The sequence below is a fragment of the Oncorhynchus masou genome, chromosome 19 (assembly GCF_036934945.1).
Source record: "Oncorhynchus masou masou isolate Uvic2021 chromosome 19, UVic_Omas_1.1, whole genome shotgun sequence".
Lineage (NCBI taxonomy): Eukaryota > Metazoa > Chordata > Actinopteri > Salmoniformes > Salmonidae > Oncorhynchus > Oncorhynchus masou.
Window position 1 is genome coordinate 31,985,588 of NC_088230.1, and position 22,282 is coordinate 32,007,869.

At 45.9% G+C, this 22,282-nt stretch overlaps 1 protein-coding gene across 2 annotated transcripts in view; it reads right to left on the reverse strand.

The window, feature by feature from the left end:
- Window positions 1-9: 9 nt before the first annotated feature.
- The window catches only part of LOC135506182 (protein eva-1 homolog A-like), a 186,840-nt gene continuing 164,567 nt past the window's right edge, over window positions 10-22,282 (reverse strand). For both annotated transcript variants that reach the window (XM_064925665.1, XM_064925666.1), the window contains 3 exons: window positions 17,699-17,845; window positions 9,463-9,654; window positions 10-3,200 (listed from right to left, as the gene is read on the reverse strand). In XM_064925665.1, coding sequence (XP_064781737.1) covers window positions 2,821-3,200; window positions 9,463-9,654; window positions 17,699-17,845 — 719 coding nt within the window. In that variant the 3' untranslated portion in view covers window positions 10-2,820. The remainder of the gene's footprint in view (window positions 3,201-9,462; window positions 9,655-17,698; window positions 17,846-22,282) is intronic.

Sequence of the window (22,282 nt, forward strand, 5' to 3'; positions counted from 1 at the left end):
CAAGATCTTATTTTCAACACAGTTTATTCCAAGCAAAGGAGTCATATTTGGTCTCACCAGCTATTGCCATATTGTTTTGTCCCATTGAAATGCAAAAGCTTTTTCAATATAAAACCATTTAAATGATTGCAGTTGAAGTGAAGATTATTCACTGCATTCTCAACTCCCCTCTCAGTCAAGAAAATCCCAAACTTCTTATAATAAACCATGATACCTATAGTTCAACCCAGTGCAACAGAACTGGATGAATATAACTTATATTAACAACATGGTCATTACAATAAACCTGACAGATAGCCCTATGGTGTCCCATGAGGGACAACACTAGTCTTGCTGCCCACAGTAATAATTTGGAAGCTATTTCACTGGTAGACGATTGAAGAGATTGTGTTCTGTACTGTACATACATTCCTACATGATAACAAGTGCAATGTATTTGAAAAAATGCACATAGATTTGAGCCATTTCCTAGCTGATCCTAGATCTGTTTTACTGTCTTATCAAGTCTTTATGGCCATTGGCATGACACAGCACAACATTATCTGGGACCTGCCTCACCATTTAAACATGGATAACACACACACAAGCCCGTTTGACAAAGTGAGAAACATAACATGAGAAACATGGAAATAAACATGATTGGAATTGATTGTTTCATAAATTCATAATGATTGGTTGACTCAGGTGACTGGCGTTTTCCTTTCCACCAATATACATCCTTGTTGCCAGGTAAGGCACTGCACTGTGAATATTATAACATATAAAAAACAAGCTTATTAAATCACTTGACCTCTGAGTTTACATTGTATTTGTTGTATATATATATTTTTTTATGCTGACACATCTAGAGCATTGTACTGGGCCTGAATTCATAAAGTCTCAGAGTAAGAGTCCTGGTCTAGGATCAGTTTAGCCTTTTAGATCATAATGAACAAGATGACATGGACAGAGGGAGAGGTATTAACCTGATCCTAGATCAGCACTCATACTCTTGAGACACTTGCTAAATGCAGGCCCTGATCCCCTTCTTAGGAAGCAAATAGAAACGACCATACACAGAAAAACTAGGGGTTCTGTCCAAAATGGCACCCTATTCCCTATGTAGTGCACCACCTTTGACTAGAGCTCTAGCCAGAAGTAGTGCACTATAAAACAAATAGGGTGCCAGTTTGGACATACACCTAGGATTGCATCCCTGAGGTGCCAGACAAGCTTCAATCGCCACAGTATAAAAATATTTCACAATAATAACTGTAAAGAAAAAAATACACAATAACAAAAAAGACTATTTAAATATTATATAAAATACATTTCATAAAGGGTTTGAGATGAATTCCAAAAAAACAAACACATTTTGAGTTCAAAGTTTTAAAGGCAGCGTCGGTTGAACGTGGTCATTTCCCTCTTAAGTGTTACGCTGTACATTTCACTGTAAGTGCTATGCCTCCCCGAAAACCATTCACCCATTTAAATACTGAAGGGTGAGTGAGCATGAAGCAAGCTGCCCAATTCTCAGTATCCACTAGGCAACAGTGGAGTAACATTAGCAACTGTCCTTAAATCACCTTTCAGGCTTTACAGCCTAAGTATCCCAAGATCCTCCACTTCAGAAGGGTGTGAGGAGGTCAAATGCGAGGCTGTGCAGTTAAATGACCTTCCACCTTCAGCCTCCACCAATGACAGGCGGGCTCCGGTCGAGTTTACCATGCTGACAAGGAGGAGCTTATTCTCACTGCAAAAAAAGAGGGGTCTTTACTCTATACCAGGGCTGACCAACCGTCTTCCTGGAGATCTACCGTCCTGTTGGTTTTCAGTCCAAACCTCATTTAACACATCTAATTCTACTAATTAGCTACTCAACAAGATCTTAACTAGCTGAATCAGATACGCCAAATTAAGGTTGGACGAAAAACTTACAGGACAGTAGATCTCCAGGAAGAGGGTTGGACTGAAAACCTACTACAGGACAGTTTGTCTCCAGGAAGAGGGTTGGACTGAAAACCAACAGGACAGTAGGTCTCCAGGAAGAGGGTTGGACTGAAAACCAACAGGACAGTAGGTCTCCAGGAAGAGGGTTGGACTGAAAACCTACAGGACAGTAGGTAACCAGGAAGAGGGTTGGACTGAAAACCAACAGGACAGTAGGTCTCCAGGAAGAGGGTTGGACTGAAAACCAACAGGACAGTAGGTCTCCAGGAAGAGGGTTGGACTGAAAACCTACAGGACAGTAGGTCTCCAGGAAGAGGGTTTGACTGAAAACCTACAGGACAGTAGGTCTCCAGGAAGAGGGTTGGACTGAAAACCTACAGGACAGTAGGTCTACAGGAAGAGGGTTGGACTGAAAACCTACAGGACAGTAGATCTCCAGGAAGAGGGTTGGACTAAAAACCTACAGGACAGTAGATCTCCAGGAAGAGGGTTGGACTGAAAACCTACAGGACAGTAGGTCTCCAGGAAGAGGGTTGGACTGAAAACCTACAGGACAGTAGGTCTCCAGGAAGAGGGTTGGACTGAAAACCTAAAGGACAGTAGATCTCCAGGAAGAGGGTTGGACTGAAAACCTACAGGACAGTAGATCTCCAGGAAGAGGGTTGGGCAGCCCTGGTCTAGAGTACCCATATGGACACAGACAGACTGACAGAGGGAGATACCCAGACAGAGGGTTCCAAACCTTCGCAGGTCCCCGTCAGGTCATGGGGCCCCATTCCCAAAACCCAGAGGTCCATTTGTGGTCCTACACATCCCATCTCAAGTACTGCGCTCCAACCTTCACAGCCCCCCCATTTCTAGATCTAGTAGAGGTTCCTTTACAGTCCTGCCTCAGTAGTAGCGGTTGAGGCTGCGCGTCCCGGGTATGTCCGGCTGACCGTTCATCCAGATCTCTCGTATGATCCTCTCCCTCTCCTCCAGCCGCTGAGCACGCTCCAGCTCCTCCGCTGATGTGAACACATTCATGTTGAGAGTGCGCTCGAAACGGCGGTGGCGGCGGGCCGACAGGTCTGACGTGGTGTCGGAGTCGGAGTCTCTGGAGTCGGATGAGGAGTCGGAGGGCCGCGGACGCTTCTTGGTGGTGGTGCCGGGGCGACGACGGGGTTGGCAGTCGGTGCGGCATGAGATCTGGACGACCAGAGCAAAGAGGGTAAAGAAGAGGCCCAGGCACACGCCACACAGGAAGTAGAGAGCTGCACGCTCTGGGTGGTCTGTAGACAGAGGAAGGGAGGGAGAGAGAGAGTGTGAGGGTGAGTTAGAGAGCGTGAGAGAGAAAGGGAGAGCGAGAGAGAGAGTGAGAGAACATTAGAGAGCAAGGGAGAGCAAGAGAGAGAGAGTCAAATGGCTCATAGTTCATAAGTAGTTAATTCATTTCAAGGACAGGTTTTGCCTTTGAAAGCAATAACTAATTGAACTCTGACTTGCTGGCCTCACACATGCTGCCTTACACAACTGCTCAGTGAAACATTTTTGAACACAGAGAGATTGGTTTGAAATGAAAGCATCTTCAATTCTGCTCCCATGACCACAGAGAATGTGACAGACAATAGTGGTTAAATCACCGGAGAAGATCACACAGGCTGATAGAGAGAGAGGGAGGGAGGGCGGTACCCAGCCCTCAGGCCTATGTACAGTACAGTGTGTGTTTTGTGTCCTGTATGGTAATCTGACTGTGTGTCCTGTATTGGAAAGGGGGATACCTAGTCAGTTGTCCAACTGAATGTATTCAACTGAAATGTGTCTTCCACATTTAACCCAACCCCTCTGAATCAGAGAGGGGACTGCCATAATCCACATCCCAGTCTTAGACGCCCGGGGAACAGTGGGTTAACTGCCTTCCACAGTGGCAGAACAACATATTTTTACTTTGTCAGCTCAGGGATTCGATCCAGCACTGTGTCCCCTGTATGGTTATCTGATGGTGTCCCCTGTATGGTTATCTGACTGTGTCCCCTGTATGGTTATCTGACTGTGTCCCCTGTATGGTTATCTGACTGTGTCCCCTGTATGGTTATCTGACTGTGTATGTGGTTCTACTTCACCAGTAAGTGTGTTTATTTGGCCGTTGGAGGTAAAGAAACAGGAAAGACTTCTCTCCTCTCCCTCTTTCACCTCTCCCTTTCTCCTCTCCCTCTCTCTCCTCTCCCTCTTTCTCCTCTCCCTCTCTCCTCTCCCTCTTTCTCCTCCCCCTCTTTCTCCTCTCCCTCCTTCTCCTCTCCCTCCTTCTCCTCTCCCTCTTTCTCCCCTCCCTCTTTCTCCTCTCCCTCTCTCCTCTCCCTCCTTCTCCTCTCCCTCTTTCTCATCTCCCTCCTTCTCCTCTCCCTCTCTCCTCTCCCTCCTTCTCCTCTCACTCTTTCTCCTCTCCCTCTTTCTCCTCTCCCTCTTTCTCCCCTCCCTCTTTTTCCTCTCCCCCTTTCTCCTCTCACTCTTTCTCCTCTCCCTCTCCCTCTTTCTCCCCTCCCTCTTTCTCCTCTCCCTCTCTCCTCTCCCTCCTTCTCCTCTCCCTCTTTCTCCTCTCCCTTTCTCCTCTCCCTCTTTCTCCTCTCCCTCTTTCTCCTCTCCCTTTCTCCTATCCCTCTTTCTCCTCTCCCTCTCTCTCCTCTCCCTCTTTCTCCTCTCCCTCTCTCCTCTCCCTCTCTCCTCTCCCTCTTTCTCCTCTCTCTTTCTCCTCTCTCTTTCTCCTCTCCCTCTCTCTCCTCTCCCTCTCTCCTCTCCATCTTTCTCCTCCCCCTCTCTCCTCATGCTCTTTCTCCTCTCCCTCTTTCTCCCCTCCCTCTTTCTCCTCTCCCTCTTTCTCCTCTCCCTCTTTCTCCTCTGCCTCTTTCTCCTCTCCCTCTTTCTCCCCTCCCTCTTTCTCCCCTCCCTCTTTCTCCTCTCCCTCCTTCTCCTCTCCCTCTCTCCTCTCCCTCCTTCTCCTCTCCCTCTTTCTCCTCTCCCTTCTCCTCTCCCTTTCTCCTCTCCCTCTTTCTCCTCTCCCTTTCTCCTCTCCCTCTCTCTCCTCTCCCTCCTTCTCCTCTCCCTTTCTCCTCTACCTCTCTCCTCTCCCTCTTTCTCCTCCCCCTCTCTCCTCATGCTCTTTCTCCTCTCCCTCTTTCTCCCCTCCCTCTTTCTCCTCTCCCTCTTTCTCCTCTGCCTCTTTCTCCTCTGCCTCTTTCTCCTCTGCCTCTCCTCTGTGTTTTAGCTCCTGGATGGAGCAGGTGACAGACGAGGAGGTTATACAGTGTGTGTGTGTGTGTGTGTGTGTGTGTGTATGCATGCCTGTGTGGATATACACTGAGTATACAAAACATTAAGAACACCTGTTCTTTCCATGACGGAAACAGAATCATAAAACACGGGACGAGATGTTAAAAACTCCATTGTGCCAATAGATGGAATGCACTCGCATGAGATTTGCCGTGATGTTGACAGAGTGGCATGGGAGGTTTATTTCTTAGACTGGGTTAAGATGTCACTTTTGGGACACATTCTCAGTAGTGTGCCTTCGAATCAGTGGGTGTTTCGGCCTTTAATCATTAAACACCCTCATCAAAGGTGGCCAGCTAAAGGGTGATCCAGCCTTAGCTTGTGTCCCATGCCCAATTAAGATTTCCCACGGGACTATGCAAGGCAGGGGCATCCTCTTCCCTGAGCCAGCCCTACAGCTGACCGCATACCTCATATGCCCTCCTCAAGTTGGAGGGATCTGAATTGGGTTCTCAGGTGGGGGGTCATGAAGTTATAGCCCCGCAAGGGTCCTTCCGTTTGATCCAGATCCACTGGCTGCCTCTTTCAGCTGCATGAGAAACTGCTCTGACGGTCTGCCGCAGAGCCTGTCCATGGATTCCAAGTTCTTTCAGCAACCTGATGGTGGAAGAAGCCACGAATCCTCTGCATCCCACTTCAACTGGCCAGACTTTTGCATTCCAGCCACGCTGAGTTGCGTCTGCTGCCAACTCTGTGTAACGCAGTTTCTTACGCTCGTAGGCCTCTTCAACAGAGTTTTCCCACGGGACTGTGAGCTCTATGATGTACACAGCCTTTCGTGAAGGGGATCAGAGTACCATGTCTGGCCTAAGGTTGGTAGAAGCAATCTCAGGTGGAAAAATGAGCTGCTGGCCAATATCGACAAGCATCTTCCAGTCCCGGGCCATGGCTAGGTGTCCAGTTTCTGGCTTCGTAGGAGGATGCTTGGGCCTTTTCTGTCCCGGATGAATGTTGTTGTTTTGACTGGATTGCTTGTTTTTGGAGGTAATGAATTGGTTGCACTCCTCTTTGTCTCAAGTGCTGCAGCCAGGCTCTTGAGGACCTGATTGTGCCTCAAGGTGTCACGGCCTTGTGAGAGGCTGGTCTTGAAACCTGTCATTATATGCCTGAGAGTCGCTGGAGCTGGGCAGAGAGGGCAGGTCGGGTCCTCGCCATACCATTGATGTAGATTTTTTGGTGATGGAAGCACATCATAAACAGCTCTTATGACGAAGTTGATGTTGCTTGCCTCCATTTGCCAAAGCTCACTCCAGTTGATCTTTCTCCTCTCCAGGCCTTCACACCGCGTCCATTGCCCTTGTTTAGCAAGAGAGACACCCTTTGCACTTCTTGCAGTCTCCTCCTGTCTGCGCACCTCCTTGACCACCAGCTTCCTGCGTTCAGATTTTGTTGGCTTATGGAACGTTGGTTTGCTTGCTGCCAGGCCAAAGCCTCCTCTTCCATGATGGATATTCCCCACGATGTCTTGGTGTCTCAAGGCTGATGTTGCTTGCTACACAGCCTTGGATGATGTCCATTTCCGTCCAGTTTGTAGGGGAGGTGCAGCCTTGCTAATGGTCTGGTCTTTGGAGTCCTTCAATGTCATCTGAAGTCTTACTTTAGAGCACTTGTACTCCTCCGTTAGACTTGTAAGAGGTAGTTCAAGGGCCCCTTTGCCATAGAGGCCGATGTTACTCAGGCATCGTTGGACACACAGCCATTTCTTCACGTATGAGGTAATGGTTCGCTCCATCTTCTCCACTGTTGTTATTGGGACCCCATAGACGGTGAGTGGCCACATTACCCTGTGGAGAAGTCCAAACTGTAGGCACCAAACCTTGAGCCTCCCAGGCAGTAGGGTCTTGTTGATGTTCTCAAGACCGTCGGCGATGTCCTGCCTTACTTGCTGCACTTGATCTTTGTCCCGGAGGCTTTCGTTGTACCATCTACCCAGGCTCTTGACGGGTTGCTCAGACACCGTTGGTATTGGGTCATCTCCAATGCAGAACCTCACATCTTCAAGCTGTCCCTTGACTATGGAGATGCTTCGAGATTTGCTTGGCTTGATTTTCATCCGGGCCCACTTGATGTTATCCTGCAGTTTTGCAAGTAGCCGCCTGGTGCATGCTGCCGTGGTGGTCAGTGTAGACATGTCATCCATGTATGCTCGGATAGGTGGGAGACGGAGCCCTTCCTTAGTTCCCTCACCGCTGACCACCCATCTCGATGCCCTGATGATGACCTCCATGGCCATAGTGAAGGCCAGAGGTGAAATTGTACAGCCTGCCATTATTATGCCTATTCCCAAGCGCTACCATGTTGTTGTGAAGTCAGGTGTTGTGAAACACAATTGCAGGTCTTGGAAATAGACCTTTACCAGTGCAGTGATGGGTTCTGGTATGTAGAAAATGTTGAAGGATTCCCAGAAGAGTTCATGGGGAACTGAGCCAAAGGCATTGGCCAGGTCGAGGAAGATGACAGAGGTCTCTCTTGTCCTTCTTAGCTGTTTGGATCTGGTGCCAAATCATACTAGTATGTTCCAGGCAACCAGAGAAACCAGGAATGCCTGCTTTCTGTACAGATGTATCAATGTACTTTTTCCTTTCCAGGTAAGTGGACAGCCTCTGTGCTATTATACTGAAAAAAAATCTTCCCTTCGATGTTGAGAAGGGAGATTGGTCGGAATTGACTGATGTCTGTCGCATCCTTCTCTTTCGGGATTAGCACACCACCAGCCCTTCACCATGCCTTTGGTATTATTTCCTTCTGCCACACTATCCTCATGAGCCTCCAAAGAAAGCGTAGAACATCCGGGGCGTTCTTGTAGAGCTTGTATGGTACTCCATTAGGCCCAGGAGCCGAGGCCGCTCTTGCTCTTCGGACAACGTTCTCTACTTCCCTCCATTTTGCAGGGTCAGTGTCCAGATTGAATTCTTGTGGTTGAATGGGTGGGATGTCATTTGGGATGATTATCTCCTCATGCCTTTTCATGTCCTGGTGGACCTTTTCCTGATGTTCTTCCAGTTCTGGCTTTGGAGTTTTTAGGATTCCGCACTTTTCCTTTGCGAAGAGGTCTTTGACAAACTTTAAGTTTTTTTTTTATAGAACCGTGTTCTTGAATGTTCCTTCTTCATACGAAGTTTCCTTAAGTTTTCCGCTCTTCACAAGGTTGCCAGCCGACATTTGATGTCTGCTTGGAGTAGCATGAGACATTCTCTCTCTGCATCAGAGGCCTTCTTCCACTGCTTTCTCAGCTGCCTTCTCTCTCTGACAAGTATCTCGATCTCTTGCTGCCTCCTAGATTTGGCTGGCGCGGGTGGTGTAGACTGACATAGACTGACCAGGTGAATCAAGGTGAAAGCTTTGATCCCTTATTGATGTCACTTGTTAAATCCACTTCAATCAGGGGAGGAGACAGGTTAAAGAAGGATTTTTAATCCTTGAGACATGGATTGTCTGTGTGTGTCATTCAGAGAGTGAATGGGCAAAATAAAAACGTGCCTCTGAATGGGGTATGGTAGTAGGTGCCAGGCGCACCGGTTTGAGTGTGTCAAGAACTGCAATGCTGCTGAATTTCCTGTGTGTATCCAGAATGGTCCACCACCCAAAGGACATCCGGCCAACTTGACACAACTGTGGGAAGCATTGGAGTCGACATGGGCCAGCATCCCTTTGGAACGCTTTTAACACCTTGTGGAGTTCATGCCCTGATGAATTGAGGCTGTTCTGATGGCAAAAGGGAGGTGTTCAACTCAATATTAGGTAGGTGTTCCCAATGTTTGGTATACACAGTGTGTGTGTGTGTGTGTGTGTGTGTGTGTGAGTGAGTGAGTGAGTGAGTGAGTGAGGGAAGTGACAGGGGGACCCATCTCTGCTCTAGAACTCCATTCCTCCAGTCAGTATTTAAGTCGTCTCAGTCACAGTGGAGAGGGAACCTCAGAGGTCTCAGTCACAGTGGAGAGGGAACCTCAGAGGTCTCAGTCACAGTGGAGAGGGAACCTCAGTGTAGATGGACCCCTCAGAGCCCAACATTAACCTCTTCTCTACTTCACGGTCAGCACAGATTGTGGTAATGCAAAGTTGCTGTGACGTTGTGTGAATGTTGTTGTACCTGCTATGTTGCTGTGACATGTGAACATTGCTGTACTTGCTATGTTGCTGTAACGCTGTGTGAACGCTGCTGTACTTGCTATGTTGCTGTAACGTTGTGTGAACGTTGCTGTACTTGCTATAATGTTGTTGCTGTACCTGCTATGTAGTTGTAGGCTGCCAGTGTGCTACTGATGAGGGCCATGTTGGTGCTGCCCGTCGTAGAGTTGATTACAGGGTTCATGTCCGGAGGCTGGGGGGCGCTCTCCTCCACTCCTTCCTCGTTCGTCTTCACCTCCCCAGAGTAGGAGCCTGACTCTCTCCCTCGCTTCTTCTTGCCTGAAGGGATAACTAAGAGCATAACATCGGGATCAGATGCTATGATCACACACACACGTTGATATAGTGATACAACCAGAGAACCAAGGTTCATTGACTGAGAATCTCAGTCAAATTGCACATCTGTAACGATTCTGCCTAAAGAACACTTAAAGACAACCTCAATATGACTGCCAATGCATGATTTCAAAATGAAACATTTTATTTACAATACGTACTAAAGGTTAATTGGTTTCAAAAACATGCATATTTAACGTTGTACAGCTGTGTTTGTTGCAGTTAGTGATCTGAGTGTCAAGCATGTGTGTGTTGTTCCCAGAGTACTATGAGTGGACTACTGAGTCACCCACTTCCTCTGTTGCTGTATCCTCCTCGCTCCACATGCTTCCTTCACTCTGTCTACACTGGAACTGTACACGATGCTATTACTAATGGTGACTCAGATCTTCAGCATTCCACTTGGATCTGTCTCGTTCACTCTGACTCACTTCACTACGGGAATAGATCTATTGTGAGAATCACTGTGTTTGATCCTTTAAAAGCTGAAAACATGTGCACATGATCAGAGTGATTTCTCTCCCAGTTTAAGCTGCTTTCACAATATTTACCACAAATGTCATGTTCGACTTGGAATTTTTGATTCTAGGACTATGGAGTACTGTGAAATATCATGTCACTGGATTTAGGAATAGGATTTAGAAATGTTTTGCAGTGTGTAGGTAGTCTGAGAGACTGTAGTTTAGGAGTGCAGTGTGTAGGTAGTCTGAGAGACTGTAGTTTAGGAGTGCAGTGTGTAGGTAGTCTGAGAGACTGTAGTTTAGGAGTGCAGTGTGTAGGTAGTCTGAGAGACTGTAGTTTAACTAAACTAAAGGTGATCTGAGGTTGAGTTGTTTGAGCAGTAATAGATCCATCCACATGCTGGTCTGATTACTGAGCTTCATAATGGACACTTCAGTCACTCAACCAACACACACTGTCTGTATAAATCCGTATATCGCCTTGTACTTAGCCGTATAAAGACTAGAGGTGGGCTCACCCTGTAATCCAAAACGGACATGTGAGACAGACCGGGCCTTTGTTAATTAGCTGTTCAGTGAAAACACAACGACTCAGCCAGTCAGACAATGTACACTGGGATAAACACAGAAATGGAGAGTTGGCATGAGTTCAATGACCCAAACTAGTGCAGTGTGTGTGAGAGGGGTGTGTGAGGGGTGTGTGTGTGTGAGGGGTGTGTGTGTGCAGTGTGTGAGGGGTGTGTGTGTGCGTGTGTGAGGGGTGTGTGTGTGTGTGTGTGTGTGAGGGGTGTGTGTGTGAGGGGTGGGTGTGTGCAGTGTGTGAGGGGTGTGTGTGTGCAGTGTGTGAGGGGTGTGTGTGTGAGGGGTGTGTGTGTGAGGGGTGTGTGTGTGCAGTGTGTGAGGGGTGTGTGTGTGAGGGGTGTGTGTGTGAGGGGTGTGTGTGTGCGTATGTGAGGGGTGTGTGTGTGTGCGTATTTGAGGGGTGTGTGTGTGCAGTGTGTGAGGGGTGTGTGAGGGGTGTGTGTGTGAGGGGTGTGTGATGGGTTTCTGTGTGTGCGTGTGTGAGGGGTGTGTGTGTGCAGTGTGTGAGGGGTGTGTGTGTGCGTGTGTGAGGGGTGTGTGTGTGCGTGTGTGAGGGGTGTGTGTGTGTGTGAGGGGTATGCGTGTGCGTGTGTGAGGGGTGTGCGTGTGTGAGGGGTGTGTGTGTGTGCAGTGTGTAAGGGGTGTGTGAGGGGTGTGTGTGTGCGTGTGTAAGCATGTTAGCTGTCAAACACACACATGCTCGCACCCACACACACACTTAGAGCCCTAATTTCAAGATGTGATGTAGTTTAGAGAGTGGCACTGCTGACTGAGTCGGTGAATGTTTCCACTGGGACCGATTGCGGTGTAACACACATTGGCTCACATTCAACCGCTACGTCACAGACCAGTCACTACCTGTTAGATATACTGCCCTCATATAGAATAAAGTCTGCAAAAGAGATGTCTCAAACAAAGACATTTGATCGTTTCAGAAGAATATATGGAGCGTTTTGTTAATCCCTTTGCTGAAATAAATAAATAAAAGAACGGAAAATACAGATCAAATGGAAAGATTTGTCTGATTTGTGTTTAATGGAAAAATGGTCCCAGCAAACCGGGAACATTCCCAGAACATTAAGAACATTAGGATTCTAACATCCTGAAAACATTCAAAGAAAGTTTTCAATTAAATATCCTTGGAATGTTCTTCTAAGATTCCCAACATCTCTAACAATCACCACAGAACATTCCTCAAACGTTCTCATTAGGTTTCCAGGTAATGTAATAACACAATATACCAGTGATGTTTTCCCAGCAAACCGAAATTGGTTCTGTGAAAGTTCCCAGAACATTCGTTAGGTTGCGGCATGTTCTCATAACACAAACACTATCCAGTCATGCTGATGACTATGCAATGTTTGTAAGAACATTCCTAGATCACATTTCGTCCGTTCCTTAAAAGGTTTTCCAGAATGTTTTTATTAGGTTGTGGCAAAAGTCTGGTGGAAACATTGTGGGATGATTCTCCTGTATTGTAGACCCCCAAGGTGATTATAGACACACATGACATCATAGGCCATTTGAACAGCATTTAATCATACGAACACAACCATATTTTTTTTTCCTTTCATATGTTGACACATGTGGGGTTTCAACCTGCAATGTTTGATTCTCAAGCCAGGTCTTTAATCCTCTACGTCACCAGGAAACTCTCTAACATCTTATGGTCGCCATGGCAGTATGGTCGCCATGGCAGTATGGTCAATCAGGAATTACATGCTACCTTTTTAGCCTTCTTAGACATAACTAACCCAGGGAAAAACTGGTAACTGGGTTATTCACCATCAAATCACCATCCTCTATACTTCCTAAATCTGGGTCCATATTTACAAGGTATCCAAGACTAGGAGTGATGTTCTAGGATCACTTTTGCTTTTCAGATCATGAAAAATAAGATGGGGGGGGGGGGACCATATCAAACGTCTCAATGTTGAACAGTACATTCTTACACAATGTTTAATTTTTTACACTTTTACACAAATATTCTGGGAATCTTTAATGAACAGATTAAACGTGTTCTAAGAAACATTCTTGCAACATCAGGCAAATATTTTCTACAAACATTATAATCATCACCACAACTAGAATGTTTTTGAGAACATTTGCTGCGACCTAACGAATGTTCTGGGAATTTACACAGAACCAATTCTGGTTTGCCTGGGGTTGGTGTCTAAAGAAAGCAAATTATAGGTCCATCACCTTTTCCCATTCTTACATTTTCAATCTAAACTGTTTTATTCCAGAAGGGTGTTATATGTGAGGCCAGTGTGTGTGTGTGTGTGTGTTGTTTTGTGCACGTGTGAGTGCGAGTGTGGATACGAGGTAACTCAACCGTGAGGAACTGTCAGCACAATAGCCACACACTTCTCTCTTCAGAAAACCACTTCCTTCTCTCTTTCTATCCTCCTAATCAGTGTTGAACTGGTGGGGGGATAGACGTATACTAGGGAATGTAATTAGTGTTTTGGACTCGGGCCATACTCCCTTCATGAATGATGCTTTGTTTGTGTTTCCGTCTCTCTCTCGCTCTCCCTCTCTCTCTCCCTCTCTCTTTCTCTCTCTCTCTCTCTCTCTCGCTCTCTTTCTGTCTCTCTCTCGCTCTCCCTCTCTCTCAATTCAATTCAATTCAATTCAAGGGCTTTATTGGCATGGGAAACATGTGTTAACATTGCCAAAGCAAGTAAGGTAGATAATATATAAAGTGAAATTAACAGTAGACATCACACATACAGAAGTTTGAAAACAATAAAGACATTACAAATGTCATATTATATATATACAGTGTTTTTACAATGTACAAATGGTAAAGGACACAAGATAAAATAAATAAGCATAGATATGGGTTGTATTTACAATGGTGCGTGTTCTTCACTGGTTCTTCACTCTCTCTTTCTGTCTCGCTCTCCCTCTCTCTCTCTTTCTGTCTCGCTCTCCCTCTCTTTCTGTCTCTCTCTCGCTCTCCCTCTCTCTCTTTCTGTCTCGCTCTCCCTCTTTCTGTCTCTCTCTCGCTCTCCCTCTTTTTCTGTCTCTCTCTCGCTCTCCCTCTCTCTGTCTCTGTCTCTCTCTCGCTCTCCCTCTCTGTCTCTCTCCCTCCCTGTCTGTCTCTCTTTCTGTCTCTCTCTCACTCTCCCTCCCTCTCTCTCTCTTTCTGTCTCTCTCTCTGTCTCTCTCTCTGTCTCTCTCCCCCTCTCCCTCTCTCTGTCTCTCTCTCCCTCTCTGTCTGTCTGTCTGTCTGTCTGTTTGTCTCTCTCCCCCTCTCCCTCTCTCTGTCTCTCTCTCCCTCTCTGTCTGTCTGTCTGTCTGTCTGTCTGTCTGTCTGTCTGTCTGTCTGTCTGTCTGTCAGTTTGTTTATCAGTCTCTCTCTCTCTCTCTCTGTCTCTCTGTCTCTCTCTCTGTCGGTCTGTCTCTCTGTCTGTCTCTTTCTGTCTCTCTCTCTCTCTCTCTCTGTCGGTCTGTCTCTCTGTCTCTATGTTCTGTCTCTCTGTCTGTCTCTTTGTCTCTCTCTTGCAGAGTTCTGGGAACTTGGTGAAATGATGTCAGTAACTGATAATAATAGAAAACAAGGCGATGAGGTCAACATTATGATGTACATAGAGGGACCCATTCATTCTGGTGAAAACAATGTTCTCTCACTGGCTTGCTATACTAATTACAGAGCAAGCCAAAAGGACTGCACAAGCTGGGGCACATATTTTAACACTGACTTTAAATAGGAGTATAACAGAACTCTGAATGACCCTGTCAATCTCTTCGCTTGTTGAAAATATGTTTGGGGTTGCTGGAGTCTGGTGTAGTAGTAGGGTAGAACTGCTGACTCCGGACATCACGTGTGCATATCTATGCTCGTGCTGTATGTGTTTGTACATGTACAGTACCAGTCAAAGGTTTGGACACACCTACTCATTCAAAAGGTTTTCCTTTATTTTGACTATTTTCTATATTGTAGAATAAATTAGGAAATAACACATATGTAATCATGTAGTAACCAAAAAAGTGTAAAACAAATCAACATATAGTTTACATTTGAGATTCTTCAAAGGAGCCACCCTTTGCTTTGATGATAGCTTTGCACACTTTTGGAATTCTCTCAACCAGCTTCACGAGGTAGTCACCTGGAATGCATTTCAATTAACAGGTGTGCCTTGTTATAAGTTAATTTGTGGAATTTCTTTCCTTCTTAATGCGTTTGTGCCAATCAGTTGTGCTGTGACAAGGTAGGGGTGGTATACAAAAGATAGGGCTATTTGGTAAAAGACCAAGTCCATATTATGGCAAGAACAGCTCAAATAAGCAAAGAGAAATGACACTCCATCATTACTCTAAGACATGAAGGTCAGTCAATCTCAAAAATGTCAAGAACTTTGAAAGTATCTTCAAGTTATGTCGCAAAAACCATCAGCTATGATGAAACTGACTCTCGTGAGGACTGCCACAGGAAAGGAAGACCCAGAGTTACCTCTGCTGCAGAGGATAAGTTCATTAGCGTTACCAGCCCAAATAAATGCTTCACAGAGATCAAGTAACAGACACAACATCCACTGTTCAGAGGAGACTGTGTGAATCAGGCCTTCATGGTCGAACTGATGCAAAGAAAACACAACTAAAAAACACCAATAAGAAGAAGACACTTGCTTTGGCCAAGAAATACGAGCAATGGACATTAGACCAGTGGAAATCTATCCTTTGGTCTGACGAGTCCAAATTTGAGATTTTTGGATCCAATCCAGTGTCTTTGTGAGATGCAGAGTAGGTGAATGGATGATCTCGGCATGTGTAAACCTCACCGTGAAGCATGGAAGAGGAGGTGGTTTGATGGTGCTTTGTTGGTGACACTTAACCAGCATGGCTACCACAGTATTCTGCCGCGATACACCATCCCATCTGGTTTGCACTTAGTGGGACTATAATTTGTTTTCAACAGGACAATGACCCAACAAACCTCCAGGCTGTGTAAAGGCTATTTGACCAAGAAGGAGTGATGGAGTGCTGCATCAGATGATTGGTCCTCCACAATCACCCAACCTCAACCAAATTGAGTTGGTTTGGAATGAGTTGGACTGCAGAGTGAAGGAAAAGCAGCCAACAAGTGCTCAGCATATGTGGGAACTCCTTCAAGAGTGTTGGAAAAGCATTCCAGGTGAAGCTGGTTGAGACAATGCCAAGAGTGTGCAAAGCTGTTATCAAGGTAAAGGGTGGCTACTTTGAAGAATCTCAAATATATAATATATTTAGATTTGTTTAACACTTTTTTGGTTACTACATGATTCCATTTGTTATTTAATAGTTTTGATGTCTTCAGTATTATTCTGTGTCCAAACCTTTGACTGGTACTGTATGTGTGTGTGTGTAGAGTTAAAGTCGGAAGTTTACCTACACTTAGGTTGGAGTCATTAAAACTTGTTTTTCAACCACTCCACAAATTTCTTGTTAAATCAAATCAAATTTTATTTGTCACATACACATGGTTAGCAGATGTTAATGCGAGTGTAGCGAAATGCTTGTGCTTCTAGTTCCAACCATGCAGTAATAACTAACAACTAATCTAACAATTTCACAACAACTACCTTATACACACAAGTGTAAAGGAATGAATAAGATTAACAAACTATAGCTTTGGCAAGTCGGTTAGGACATCTACTTTGTGCATGACACGTAATTTTTCCAACAATTGTTTACAGATTATTTCACTTATAATTCACAATTTCAGTGGGTCAGAAGTTTACATACCTTTATGTTGACTGTGCATTTAAACAGCTTGTAAAATTCCAGAAAATTATGTAATGGCTTTAGAAGCTTCTGATAGGCTAATTAAAATCATTTGAGTCAATTGGAGGTGAACCTGTGGTTGTATTTCAAGGTCTACCTTCAAACTTATTGCCTCTTTGCTTGACATCATGGGAAAATAAAAAAAAATCAGCCAAGACCTCAGAAAAGAAAGTCAGGTTCATCCTTGGGAGCAATTTCCAAATGCCTGAAGGTACCACCTTCAACTGAACAAACAATAGTATGCAAGTATAAACACCATGGGACCTCGCAGCCGTCATACCACTCAGGAAAGGGACGCGTTCTGTCTCCTAGAGATGAACGTACTTTGGTGTGAAAAGTGCAAATCAATCCCAGAACAACAGCAAAGGACCTTGTGAAGATGCTGGAGGAAACAGATACAAAAGTATCTATATCCACAGTAAAACGAGTCCTATATCGACATAACCTGAAAGGCCGCTCAGCAAGGAAGAAGCCACTGCGCCAAAACCGCCATAAAAAAGCCAGACTACGGTTTGCAACTGCACATCGGGACAAAGATCACACTTTTTCCTCTGGTCTGATGAAACAAAAATAGAACTGTTTGACCATAATGACCATCGTTATGTTTGGAGGAAAAAGGGGGAGGTTTGCAAGCCGAAGAAAACCATCCCAACCGTGAAGCATGGGGGTGGCAGCATCATGTTGTGGGGGTGCTTTGCTGCAGGAGGGACTGGTGCACTTCACAAAATTGATGGCATCATGAGGAGAAAATTATGTGGATATAATGAAACAACACCTCAAAACATCAGTCAGGAAGTTAAAGCTGGGTCATAAATGGGTCTTCCAAATGGACAACGACCCCAAGCATACTTCCAAAGTTATGGCAAAATTGCTTAAGGACAACAAAGTCAAGGTATTGGAGTAGCCATCACAAAGCCCTGACTTACTTATTGTGGGAAGCTTGTGGAAGGCTACCCGAAATGTTTGACCCAAGTTAAACAATTTAAAGGCAATGCTACCAAATACTAATTGAGTGTATGTAAACGTCTGACCCACTGGGAATGTGATGAAAGAAACAAAAGCTGAAATAAATCCTTCTCTCTACTATTATTCTGACATTTCACATCCTTAAAACAAAGTGGTGATCCTAACTGACCTAAAACAGGGACTTGTTACTGTACATGTATGCCTTGTGTGCAACCACTCACCTGAGAGCACAGTGTCAGAGGTTATGCCTGACGTCTCATCAGGGGGAGCACTGTCTCCAACCACGTTTGGGTCATGGGCCCCGGGCGGTGGGGGGTAAAACTCTGGTACTCTGGGGCTGGGCACCTGCTGCAGCAAATTCTTTGGGACTGGAGAGAGAGAGAGAGTGGGAAGGAAGGAGAGAGGGAGAGAAATTTGTCATTTCTCCTCATGTACACAGAGAAAGAGAGAGACAGAGAGAGAGGAGAGAGACAGAGAGAGAGAGGACAGGGAGAGAGAGAGGAGAGGGAGAGAGAGAGGAGAGAGACAGAGAGGAGAGGGAGAGAGAGAGGAGAGAGACAGAGAGAGAGAGGAGAGGGAGAGGGGGGATTGGAAGGAGGGTGAGAGGAAAAACAACCTTCCTCTGGCTCTGCAGTGGGCGATTCCCCAAAGTTATGCTCCTCGCCTGTCTAACCTCCCCCTCCCTTCCACCTGTGAGTCAGGGAAAACCGCAGTCATGACCCAGACATACAAACATGTACCCACAATGAACAGGGTCAAACATGAACCCACAGTGAACAGGGTCAAACATTCCTGCCCCCCTCACATGTGGTTTTGCGAACCTGACATGACCACACTTTCGCCTGCCTGCCTTGCCTGCCTGCCACGGGTTGATTTATTGCCTACAACACAGTACGTCTGTCTGTCCGTCTGCCTGCGCTCCAATTTCCACTGGCCCACGCACCAAAAGAACCCGCGTGAAAAACAAAACAAAAACGACTGCTTCTTTTTCACCGACTTCAGCAGAACAAGCCTTGTGCACACAGTCAACATTTGGGGAGAAAAAAGGGAATATTAGTTGGAAAGCACTTGGTGTATAAATACAGCGAACAAATGTACTGAGACAATATTCAGCTGTGGTCCAAGAAAGAGCCAATAACAGTCCTGGGCCAGACCTCACAAGCCCTATAAAAAAAACATTAGGAACACCGGTACTTTCAATGACAGACTGACCAGGTGAATCCAGGTGAAAGCTATGATCCCTTATTGATGTCACTTGTTATATCCACTTCAATCAGTGTAGATGAAGAGGAAACAGATTAACTTCTTGGTGACGGGGACAGTATTGAGTAGCTTGGATGAAGAAGGTGCCCAGAGTAAACGGTCTGCTATTCCCAGATGCTAATATATGCATATTATTAGTATTATTATTGGATAGAAAACACTCTGAAGTTTCTAAAACTGTTTGAATGATGTCTGTGAGTACAACAGAACTCATGCAGCAGGCGAAAACCCTAGAAAAATCCAACCAGGAAGTGGGAAATCTGAGGTTTGTAGTTTTTCAACTCTTTGCCATTCCAATATACAGTGTAAATAGGGTCATATTGCACTTCCTAAGTCTTCCACTAGATGTCAACAGTCTTTAGAACTTTGTTTCAGACTTCTAGTTCTAGACTTCAGTTAAGAACACAATCTTATTTTCAATGACAGTTAACTGCCTTGTTTAGGGGCAGAACGACAGATTTTCACCTTGTCAGCTCGGGGGATCCAATCTTGCAACTTTACAGTCAACTACTCCAACGCAATAACGACCTGCCTCTCTCTCGTTGCACTCCACAAGGAGACTGCCTGTTACGCGAATGCAGTAAGCCAAGGTAAGTTGCTAGCTAGCATTAAACTTATCTTATAAAAAACAATCAATCATAACCGCTAGTTAACTACACATGGTTGATGATATTACTAGATATTATCTAGCGTGTCCTGCGTTGCATATAATCTGACTGAGCATACAAGTATCTAAGTATCTGACTGAGTGGTGGTAGGCAGAAGCAGGCGCGTAAACATATATTCAAACAGCACTTTCGTGCGTTTTGCCAGCAGCTCTTCGTTGTGGTAGAGAGCGAGAAAACAAGTGAGGGGGGAGAGAGAGAGAGAGAGAGAGAGAGAGAGAGAGAGAGAGAGAGAGAGAGGAGGGAGATAGAAAGAGAGTGAGAGACAGAGAGAGATACAGAGAGAGAGTGAGAAAGGGGGGTAGAGAGAGATAGAGAGAGAGAGAGCGAGCGAGAGAGGGGGTAGAGAGAGATAGAGAGAGAGAGAGAGGGGGGTAGAGAGAGAGAATCAGAGAGAGAGGGGGGATAGAGAGAGAGAGATTGAGAGAGAGAGAGGGGAGAGAAAGAGAGAGGGGGGGGGTAGAGAGAGAGAATGAGAGAGACAGAGAGATAGAGAGATGGGGTAAAGAGAGAGAGAGAGATGGGGGGTAGAGAGAGAGAATGAGAGAGAGAGCGAGAGAGGGGGGTAAAGAAAGAGAGAGAGAGAAGAGAGAGAGAGAGGGGGGGGGGGTAGAGAGAGATTGAGAGAGAGAGGGGGGAGAGAGAGAGAGAGGGGGGGTAGAGAGAGAGAGAATGAGAGAGAGAGAGAGAGAGATAGAGAGAGCGAGAGATGGGGTAAAGAGAGAAAGAGACGGGGGGTAGAGAGAGAGAATGAGAGAGAGAGAGAGAGAGGGGCTAGAGAGAGAGAATCAGAGAGAGAGGGGGATAGAGAAAGAGAGATTGAGAGAGAGGGGGTAGAGAGAGAGAGAGAGAGAGGGGGGTAGAGAGAGAGAGCAAGAGAGGGGGGTAGAGAGAGAGAGAGAGAGGGGGGGCGTAGAGAGAGAGAGAGAGGGGGAGGGTAGAGAGAGAGATTGAGAGAGGGGGTAGAGAGAGAGAGAGAGAGAAGGGGTAGAGAGAGAATCAGAGAGAGAGGGGGATAGAGAAAGAGAGAGATTGAGAGAGAGGGGGGTAGAGAGAGAGGGGGGGGGTAGAGAGAGTGAGAGAGCGAGGGTCGAGAGAGAGCGAGAGAGGGGGGGTAGAGAGAGAGAGAGAGGGAGGGTAGAGAGAGAGAGAGAGGGAGGGTAGAGAGAGAGAGAGAGAGAGAGAGAGGGTAGAGAGAGAGAGAGAGAGAGAGAAGGGGGGATCATAATGGGTACTGGAGAAGACTCAGGAGTATAACAGTGGACTGTGTTTTTTCCCACTGGACTAGGACAGCAGTGTGGGTGTGTTTTAAAAAGAGAGGGGCAGAAAAATTGCGGGGGAGAGGGAAAGAGAGAAAGAGGGAGGGGGTGTGTATATGTATTAGAGGTCGACCGATTCATCGGAATGGCCGATTAATTAGGGCTGATTTCAAGGTTTCATAACAATTAAAGTCAAGGTGTCTTGATATTATATATATATATATATATATATATATATATTTTTTATTTTTTATCGGCCGATTAATCGGCATCGGCTTTTTTTTTGGTCCTCCAATAATCGGTATCGGCGTTGAAAAATCATAATCGGTTGACCTCTAGTCTGTATTAAAGAGAAAGAGAGGGAGGGAGAAAACTAGAGAGTGAGAGGAGTGTGTGTGTGTAACAGAACAGAACGATGACAAGGATGTTCTCAGATCCAGGGCGTAGAATGTTATAGTAACACACTAGGGACTAGGTACAGTGCATTCGGGAAAGTATTCAGACACCTTGACTTTTTCCACAATTTGTTATGTTACAGCCTTATTCTAAGATTGATAAAATAGTTTTAGGTGAATTCCTCTATGGGGTTCTCTGGGCCCGTTTTAGGTGAATTCCTCTATGGGGTTCTCTGGGCCCGTTTTAGGTGAATTCCTCTATGGGGTTCTCTGGGCCCGTTTTAGGTGAATTCCTCTCTGGGGTTCTCTGGGCCCGTTTTAGGTGAATTCCTCTCTGGCGTTCTCTGGGCCCGTTTTAGGTGAATTCCTCTCTGGGGTTCTCTGGGCCCGTTTTAGGTGAATTCCTCTCTGGGGTTCTCTGGGCCCGTTTTAGGTGAATTCCTCTATGGGGTTCTCTGGGCCCGTTTTAGGTGAATTCCTCTATGGGGTTCTCTGGGCCCGTTTTAGGTGAATTCCTCTATGGGGTTCTCTGGGCACGTTTTAGGTGCTGGGATGTGTTTCAGCTGTGATCAGAGACGTGTCAAGTTCAACCTAGTCTTAGGAGTTGGCTAAACAGGGAGACTGGTGAAAGCACTTGACTTTAAGACACCTATAGAGTATTATACCCATAATAGCCATAAAACCTAGCGATCAAACAGGGAAATGGTTACAATCGTTTTTCCACCATTCATTTTACCCATAGGGGATATTAGAAACACTTAAAATAAGGGCTGTGTTTCTTATAGACTCACCCTGGCGTGGCATTTTGATAACCATGTAAATCTCTCTAGGACAAGGTGGGTATTTATGGGTATTATGACACCTCCACTGTGGGGCTTTATAGCAGTGTTTCTCCTACCATATAGGCAATGTGGGCCCCTGTAGCCTCCCGCCTGAAACAGTTTGGCTTCAAAAGGCTACAACTGGTGCTTTGAGAGCCTTTGATCCTCACCTGGAAATCAAACGAGGTGAAAGAACGACCTCTAGTAATATGGTCTAGTCTCGCCTTGGACTCATAACCAGTGGTGGTAGGGTGCATTCCAGGATAGAGCCCGAGGAACCAACACACACACCGCCCCAGTGTGCCCCCTGCCCTGGATTGAACAGTAAAGCGTTCAATTTACCAAATGCTATAATGGATACCACACATCCCTCTGGTTGGGAGCGTGAGCACACACACACAC